At 37.8% G+C, this 9085-nt stretch overlaps 1 protein-coding gene and 1 long non-coding RNA gene across 3 annotated transcripts; both read right to left on the minus strand.

The window, feature by feature from the left end:
- Nucleotides 1–1160: 1160 nt before the first annotated feature.
- LOC149150245 (uncharacterized) lies at nt 1161–5521 on the minus strand. 2 transcript variants are annotated; one of them, XM_089438012.1, is made up of 2 exons: nt 4006–5521; nt 1161–3516 (listed from the first exon to the last, which is right to left on the minus strand). In XM_089438012.1, the coding sequence occupies exons 1-2, from the start codon at nt 5480–5482 to the stop codon at nt 1499–1501; spliced, it is 3495 nt and encodes a 1164-aa protein (XP_089294138.1). In that variant the 5' UTR covers nt 5483–5521; the 3' UTR covers nt 1161–1498. The 2 variants fall into 2 exon arrangements, with proteins under 2 accessions (XP_089294138.1, XP_089294137.1); XM_089438011.1 differs by having other exon boundaries at nt 1161–3534.
- A 17-nt stretch (nt 5522–5538) lies between these two features.
- On the minus strand, nt 5539–8228 carry LOC149150246 (uncharacterized). The gene is made up of 3 exons (XR_016262219.1): nt 7956–8228; nt 7700–7794; nt 5539–5905 (listed from the first exon to the last, which is right to left on the minus strand). It is a non-coding gene; the product is annotated as an uncharacterized LOC149150246 (long non-coding RNA).
- Between the last annotated feature and the right edge of the window lie 857 nt (nt 8229–9085).

Consider the following 9085-nt stretch of genomic DNA (forward strand, 5'->3'; position numbering starts at 1 on the left):
TCAATCGCAAGCATGAAGGTTGAAAACTTCAATAATTTTGGTTATTTTTTTATTAGATTCCGATTCTAAGAAAGAGTGAGTGTCAATCAACAAAGAATCATATACAACACAAAAGGCCAAGTCACAAGAATTGAAAGTTCTATTCAAATTTCTTAGAAGTATAGTTCTCTTCAATGGCCATGAAACTAAAGAAGATAAAAGAATATCACTGCATGGAGCATTTGCAGTGACATTATACTTTCTCCTAGACTGCCTAAAGTACAAAACCATCAGAAACAAATTAACAAAAATATGTAATTATAACTCCCTACAAGATATTTTGACCCATGAGAATCAAAATGACCTAGCAAATTTCATAACTCTACTCAATCACAAGCATGATATTTTTAGTCAAATTTTCATTTGATTCCCGATTAAAATCTATGTAAATTCAATTCTAGATTCTGATTCTAAGAAAAGAGGTTCCAAGAAAGGGATTTGATTCCCGGTTGAATTCTAAGTAAATTCAACCCTTGATTCCGATTCCAAGAAAGAGGTTCTCAAAGAGGAAATATATATATATATATAGAGAGAGAGAGAGAGAGATCCAATGGTGAGCAGCAAGGAATTTATTTTCCACTAATGGGCGGGTTCAATTCCCATAGGACTTTTCCTGGAATCATGAGGTCACCTCGAGGTAGTGATCAAATGTGTGGCTGCACCTAGAAGAATTTTATTAAATGGTTTCATGATCCATGCACACTTTAGTGGATCAAAGGTGACAACCATTTAATTAAGTCCAATGGGTTACCTCAATTAGTTTAAATGGACTGTTTGAAGGTGGAGTTTGCCATGAGATCTCTGGTTCAAGTCCTGTTGAGTCTTGAGTCTGATTGGGTCCTGGTGGGTTACCAGCTTCCATTGTGGCTGGCAGTTGAGCTGTCCTCCATCTGGATATTCCAAGGGAAGAAGGGGGAGGGGTGGGTCCCCAAGGTTTTTTGGGGGGATTACACACACACATCATCCATCTGGATATTCCAAGGAAGAGAGGGGGATCCCCAGAGGTTTTTTTGGGGGGAAAAATAAAAATAAAAATATATAGATATACGTGTGTGTGTAGAGAGAGAGAGAGAGAGATGCCCCTCCAACAGCAAAGAATCATATATAGAACAAAAAACCAATCACCAGAATCTAAAGTTCTATTCATATTTCATAAAAGCATGGTTCTGTTCAATGCCCATGAAACTACAGACAATAAGAGAGTATCACTGCATTGAGCATTTGTAGTTACGTAAGAATAACACAAATCTTTATTTTTTTCAAGGGAAAGAATTTAAAGTAAAAGATTAGATGATTGATTTTACAGCGGATACAATAAAAGACTTATGTTTTGGGCTGTTTAATTGCTTGTATAATGGAGAGACAAGGTGCCCAAAGGGAATTTGTAATTGCCTGCGGAGCATAATAATTGACCTTTAGTTTCAAGTAAACAAGACTATTGTGGAAGGCCATCTCTTGTTCAAGGATATGCTCTGACCTTCAGTCCTAATGATTCAAAATTGTTCCTTCGTGCAGTCCTTGGTCTGCAAAATTTTCTGAACTCCTCATCAGAACTAGAAGATGCTGATTGATCCAGCTCAGAAGAGAATTTGGACTTCTTACATTCTGATCCATTAATCTGTCGATGACCTACTGTGTCATCTTCACTAACCAATTCAAATATATTGCTGGAGATTTTTGCATTTGAACTTGTACAATCAGGTTGAGTTTCCTCTTTATCATGATCATTGTCATCCTCCTTGTCAGCATTGGAAATGTCAAGCATCTGTCTTACTATTGGAATCACAGCTGACTTAGATGCTGAATGCTCCAGATCATGTTCGAAAATCCCAACATGACTATCAGAACCGCTGATACCATTAACCTTTACAGCAAAATCCTTTGCAAGATGATCCAGAAAATCAGTACTGTACTTTCCAAAACCGTCAGCATCATTGTAGAAAGATTGTAAGTGATCACGCAATGGATCATACTGAATATCTGATGGTGACATACCAAGAAGTCTAGCATCAGCTGAGGTAGGATCCACTGAATTCTCTATTAAAATATATAGTCCACTCTCTGTGGGGTGTTGGCAAACAAAATCATACATGTCATCCAGGAAAGTCAAAATCGATGCCAGATATGACTTTCTAGAAATCTTATAACCATGCCTGGAAAGAGTTGTTACAAGTGATTTGCCATCGAAATCAGAATACCATCCTTCAATTAGTTGGTCCCAAATGCCACCAGGATTCTTTAGTAAAGACCAATATAGGACTTGACGAATCCCAGACTTCACAACTGAAAGGATCCTACTGTTTTTATTAGTTCTTTTAAGAAAAACTTTACCGGATATAGAGTTTATACTGACAACCTCAGGCATTAAAGAGAGAAGTGATTTGATATCCTTATGCTCAGCTAAAATTATTGCATGCCCAACCCTCTCCTCATATATGGAAGAGAGTTGATGGCATGGAATGCCACAATTCAAATATAACGGTGAACCTAGAATCAACCGGAATTGATGCTTCAAAACTTGCAAGGATAACTCGGTACTGCTACATGTATGGTGTTCTCTTTCAAAATTAGTAGAATAAAAATGGGCTTTTGTAATATTCACTCTCTTACTCAAAGAGAAAATCTGTGGCTGCTGGCTAGCCATGGATGTTGCAGCTTCTTCGGAAAACAAATAATATGGCCAGATTTTCTCTGGTGTAAAACCATCCAAACCACAATCTGGTAAGTCCAACACGGGAAAGTCTTTACCACGCAATTTAACAACAAGTGATCCATCTTCTTGACAACCAAGGCGCACAAAATCTGACATATCTTGAAAAAGTAACCGGAGAGCTTTTGAGCAATATAGGTGGGGATTGTGTTGTTCATCTCTGAAAAATGTATCAATATCTGATATATCATCAGTCAAGTAGCCATTATTTTTCAGAACTTCCCTCAAGTTTCCAGAATAAGATTGATTAAGAGACCGCAGAAAACTGTAAACATCCATGCCATCAGGAAAACTGCTCAATAGTACAGAGAAAACAGTTTCACGCAGTCCTGTCCAAACTGTCTTCACAATGCGCTTATTCTCAACAGATGGCTGGAGGAAGACAATGCCAGGCCTCTGGTCCAGTAATAAAGTGATATTCGACCAGCAGTTCACTAGCTCCTCAATTGATGTAAAGCCTAGTTCATTTAGATTTAACTTGGTTGCATATATTCTTTCATAGATGACCTGCAAATTGCCAACTTCTATTCCTTTTCCATAATTCCAGCATCCAAGCAACAATCTCAAACATAGCCTCACTTGCAAAATGTAGTCCTCTCCACAAGATATAGATTCTTCCCCATTTTCAGAAGTTTGTGAAGTTTCAAATCCCTCGGTCTTACTACCTTGATAAGTAACAATGCAGAAATTTACAGCATCATCATCAGATCTATCAGGAAGCAGCCCATTACTAAAACTATCAGGAGGCATTCTCGTACTAGAAATATCTGCAAGCAACCGATTGCCTAGAACAAATAAATAAAATATACCGTAGTCAAAAATAAAATTCAGTATTAGATAAGAAAAAAATGTTTGTTTTGTAGGACAAGAAACTATCTGGCATCTTTTAAATGAAACTGCATCCACTCAAAGTCATCTAAAATCTATAAAGCAAATAATATTCCCTGTACTAGTTATTCCTATAACCAGCGGACATGCATGAAAGAAACAGACATGTCGACAGACACACACTTCTATGGTACTCAACATTTACATAGCAGCAATGGTCATAATGTTATAAACAGAAGAAAATAAAATGCTGCTAAGAAATCCTAAACTCCATTAACAAACACATTGGTGCATTTTTCACAAATTGTGCTCCACTATGTGCAATTCATAAGGAAATTTATTCAACAAACAAGAAAAGCAAACTAGGGATTCTGCAGCGAATTTCAATGAATTAATTTAATTGCTAAAAAGGACAGAAGAAAACATGCCTTCTATTTTCTTTGTTGATGTCTTGGAGTAAGAACATTCTGCATTTTTTCCTGCAATTCTTCTACTTTCCCAGGTGTTACTGTCTCCAACGCCAGAAGCATTCTCATTAACACTGATGCAATTGCTGGTGGTTCTTCCAATCAACAGTCCGTCTGTCAAGGAAGGATCCTCTGCGTCTTTACAAAGCACTATTGTTTGAGATGATTTTGAGTACCTAAGATATGCTATATCCAACATATCGCGTATCATGCACTCTGCCCTTGGGATAGAATAAGCATGGTCCTTAAGAACATCAGTCAGGGTCTTTCCAGTCTCATTATAGAACTCTTCTTCAAAATTATGGGATGGCATGCCTTGAGTATGAGACTTCAATATATTGTACACAATTCGCCTCAATCCTGATCTTATACTGGCTACTGCTCGAAGGTTGTTTGATGACTCAACCAAGCATAGCTCACCTCGTTCATCAATTCCTTTTCTACTTACAACATGTGGCATTGCTTGGCAGAGTTCAGTCACTGACCTAAAACCAGCGGATAGAATATCCTTTCCAAATATTTTATTGTAGATATTCAGAAAGGCAGATTCACTTTGACCTCCCAGCACAAAAAGAGGATGGATCAAAACTGTACGGACTCTATACTGTATTCTAGCACGAAATTGTGGTACTGGATCTAAATACTGTTGACACTCTCCATGCAAGGAATCTCGACTCAAACTCTGGATCTCATTCAAGAAGATACTTTCAGTGTCCTTGTCATGATTAGCATCCTCCAGAGAGCACGAGGGACCAATAATTGCACATCCCCTTGTCATGAAGCTGCTGCTTTCATCTTCCACATCGCTGTCCACATCACTCGTTACGTGATCAAGATTAATGCTACCCACATCACTGTCACAGTCGTCACTGTACTCGTGACAATCTCCACCAAAGACAGAACTTTCAGATTTCTCATCAACGGAGAATTCATCACAACCACTGTTAGTACCCTCATCATCATCATCACCATGAGAGTCATTATCTTCATCATCAGCATCCTCATCAGGTAGAAGCGGATTACAATCTCTTGCTATTATTCCAGAACTGACAGTATCACCATTCCCTATGTTATTACCATCATTCTCATCATCAGTGCTGTACCACTTGCTAATTTTTGCTTTATAATCACGTCCAACTTCAAAAGCCTCTTCATCTTCATCAATAAGCAAATGACTAGACCCTTTTGCTTCTATTGCAGCTCCTGGTTGTTGTTCCCCTTCACTCTCTTCCAAATTTTCTAAAGCAGCATTGGCTTCCGATACAGATAATTGCATTTTCAAGCATGATGTGTATGGACCTTCAGGACAAGAGTTACTCAACTCATTCTGACTCTCTTCAGTACTAAAATGTAGATCACCCACAGACAAGATATTCTTGTCTTGGGCCAAGTAATTTGAGTGAGTGTATCTTTGTTTCAGAATGGTGTTCTGGCTCATTTCTTTCAGCTTCAAGACAACGGAAAAAGCTACTACCTACAAAAAATATTTATAGAGATAAACATCAAGATATGCACCCCAAGAAAAGCAAAAGATGTAATAGAATTGACACCAACCAACACTAAAAAGGACGTTCTTTCTGGAAACAAACGAAATTACGGATTTTAAGATCATTCTATCAAGGAGATTTTAAAAGTAATTAAGAAGAAAACAATATCCTGAAAGAAAAACTTCTCACCACAAGGAATTGGGCTGCGCTCTTACTGGTAGACCAGTGGACCACAAGGAATTGGGCTGCACTCTTACAGGTAGACCAGTGGACCACAAGGAATTGGGCTGCACTCTTACTGGTAGACCAGTGGGAGTTTCACACGACTAGTCATAGGAATTGTGATTCCACTCCGACCAAAAAATGGGTGTTACCTGACAAAAATTAACACCTCTTGATCCTTTTTCAATAAAGTGTTTCTTGTGATAAATATTACTTTCCGAAACATGGAATAAATTTGTTCTTAGATCAGAAGGAACTAGCAAATACATACTCATAGATCAATCTTCAGTACAAACTCTCAAAGCACTAACGGAGTCTTTCTCTCATCAGCTAACTGTAAAATGAAGCTTCCAAAAATTTTCAAAGTCTGCACTTTGAGAATATGTATGAATGGAATATGGTAAAGATCTTTCATAGACCAATATTCAGTACAAACTCTTAAAGCACTAACAAAGTCTTTCTCGCATCAGCTAACTGTAATATGAAGCTTCCTGCATTTTGAGAATCTGTATGGATGGAATATGGGAAAGATCTTTCATAGACCAATCTTCAGTACAAACTCTTAAAGCACTAACAAAGTTTTTCTTGCATCAGCTAACTGTAAAATTAAGCTTCCTAAAGTTTTCAAAGCCTGCAGTTTGAGAATCTGTATGAAAGGGATATGGGAAATATCTTTAAATTTCAGGATCCACTATGAGAATCTTTCAATCATATCGAACCGGAGGATATTTTCTCTTCTCAAAATATGTGTTTGGTCTGATTTAATGCCATACATCGAAGCACTTAACAATCAATGATCTACAAAAGAAACCACATTCAATTCTCATGGACAACAGGATTTTGACTTTAAATTTGAGTTGGCAAAGATCTGGGCTGAAGCCTAGCTCTGTGTTTTAAATACCCATGTTGTCATCATGGCTTGGGAGGTCCACATAGGAGGCTTAAAAATTTAACAATCTGAAATTTAAATGAATAGTTCATAAGCTAAAATACTTAACAAGATTTTGCAAATGGGGTAGGAACATATGTGGACAAGACTGTGGAGAAAAATCCATTGTTAAGTATGGATGGCCAGGATGGGTTTTACAAATTAGGTACTTTGAAATTTGAGTAAATGGTTTTTATGGAACTATGCTTCTTAAGGCTTTGCAAATCTGGTAGATGGATAACAAGCTAAGCAGCCATAATTGTGGAGAAGCTCCATGGTTAAGGATGCTTGAGTCAAAGTCTCACTAGGATGGGTAACCTTCCTGGCCAGCGCTGGTTATTGGGCGCAAGTCCTGCAGGTGACACATGGACCCCTGGGAGATCAGTCATAGTGAATGGCTGGAATATTAAATGCTCCATGCGATTAATCCCAGAAAAGGATATTTCATAACTAATGTTGGACAAAGGAAACTCCCAACGATTGCAGATTTTTAGTAATTACAATGTATCTTACAATTCGGTCATCACGGTCTATCCGCTTATGACTTCTTAGTGGTCCTCGTAACCACGTGCATGTGAACATTTTACCAACGGGGTCTGTCTGTCAAAGATTTTGCTCATTGCTGCCCCAGGTCGGCAACAAGGGGATGTGATTTATGAAAACCCCGTTGTGGCAACTTCAAACATTTCATGGTAAAGCCATGGTTAAGTGGAGATGACTCTGGATGTATCATGGATGAACCCGATAAATAGATAGAGGATACCTGAATAGGAAAACACACCCCAAACAGCTATTCACGGCACAACCAGAAGCAAAATAACTTCACACAGATGAACATGTAGACTACCCACATATGTACGAACGCGTTTACAATGCTTTCAATAAATTCAGATACGAAGATAAATTCGAATTTTTATTAGCATCCAGAGCATCTTTACATTCCATTCATTGTATAATTCATTGTTTATATACAGACCGCTAGAAATTTAGTTCAAATGGCATAAATTCAAAATCCAACCTTAAACAAGCAGGCGCTCCGTGTATGAAAAAATGATCTGAGCCTCTCGCAGTACACAATTTTGTCCGTCCAACAGGCTTACCCCATGAATCGAACTGTGAAAAAAAAAATTACAAGCAAGAGAAATACAGAAATTGAGATTTTAAGAGTGGTAATCTCTATGCAAAACTGATAGAGGTACTTCCGAAATATGAAAACCGCCTGATAAACTCCGTTTGCAGACAAAATGAGAAAGTGGGTTTTGGGTTTTTATCACCTGGTGTACGAACCCGGCAAAGAATGCGTCGGTCTTATCTCCAGTTTTGACTGTAGGAATCGGCCCACACTGTTGCGCCAAATCCGAGATTAAAAGATACGGGATGCCCTCCCAAAAAAAAGGGCGATGACAAAATCGAAAGAGATTAATGGGGTCTAACCAGAACCAAAAATCAAGATGGTATTTCAGTTGCGAACGTGGAGATCCTGAAAAGCGGGCGTAGACTCAAAACCGTGTTGGGTTCATTCCCCTGGCACGGGAGATATCCCGGCCACCAAAGATCCATTTTCAATAAATATTTAATTTTGTTGAGGCCGTTACATTTCGCCGAGTGCCAGATGACGTCATGTGTCCACGTGGCCTCGTAGTTCGTGTTCGTCGCTTTCGGTGACTGGCAGGGAATAATAGGACGTGAAGGGATGCAATGCAAGGACTTTTTATAAGAAATGGGCCCCGCCGTTCCTGTTACCTGTTTGAGAATGGGATCCTCGAGGTGGGACCCACATGCACCTACATAAAAAATAGCAAAAGTTCAAATTTAAAATCATTAATTCTAACCAGACAAGGATATGGATTTTAAATAATAAATATTGTGTCGGCAACAAATCTATTACAGTTATGTCTTTTTTTAAATTGAAAATGTGTGTCAATGAATGATAGAGATTTTAATATTCATCGTACTAAAAATAGAATAGTCTATCAGACTAATATATATAGGGTTTTGAGATTTTTTGGGGATAATTACATCAAAATTTATTGGTTCCTATCACATAGCTGGTTTGAAACGCGTAGACTAATGAATTTTGATATGATTATGGCCGAAAACATCTCTCAAAACTTTGATATGTATTACAGAAGCCTTAATTCAATAAATATATAGAGTTTTTTTCCAACTAAAGAAATTGTGCTTGGAGCAAGTTTTTGTGCATATAGTTCTGTTCGAGATCGGACCACATGATTTGTTGAACCAAACCTCCCCACCTAACCATAATAGTAGAAAGTAAAATAGAAATGAGTTTGGTTTTATAGAAGGAAGATGATTTTTTTTTTGTTTCATTGTGAAACAAAGTTTTGTCATTTTGAAAAGTAAAATAGAAATGAAATTGGTTTTTATGTGGAAGGAAGATGTT

The sequence above is a fragment of the Pinus tabuliformis genome, chromosome 9, assembly GCF_031772625.1.
Source record: "Pinus tabuliformis cultivar Carrire ecotype Pingquan chromosome 9, CPIR1, whole genome shotgun sequence".
NCBI classification, from domain to species: Eukaryota; Viridiplantae; Streptophyta; class Pinopsida; order Pinales; family Pinaceae; genus Pinus; species Pinus tabuliformis.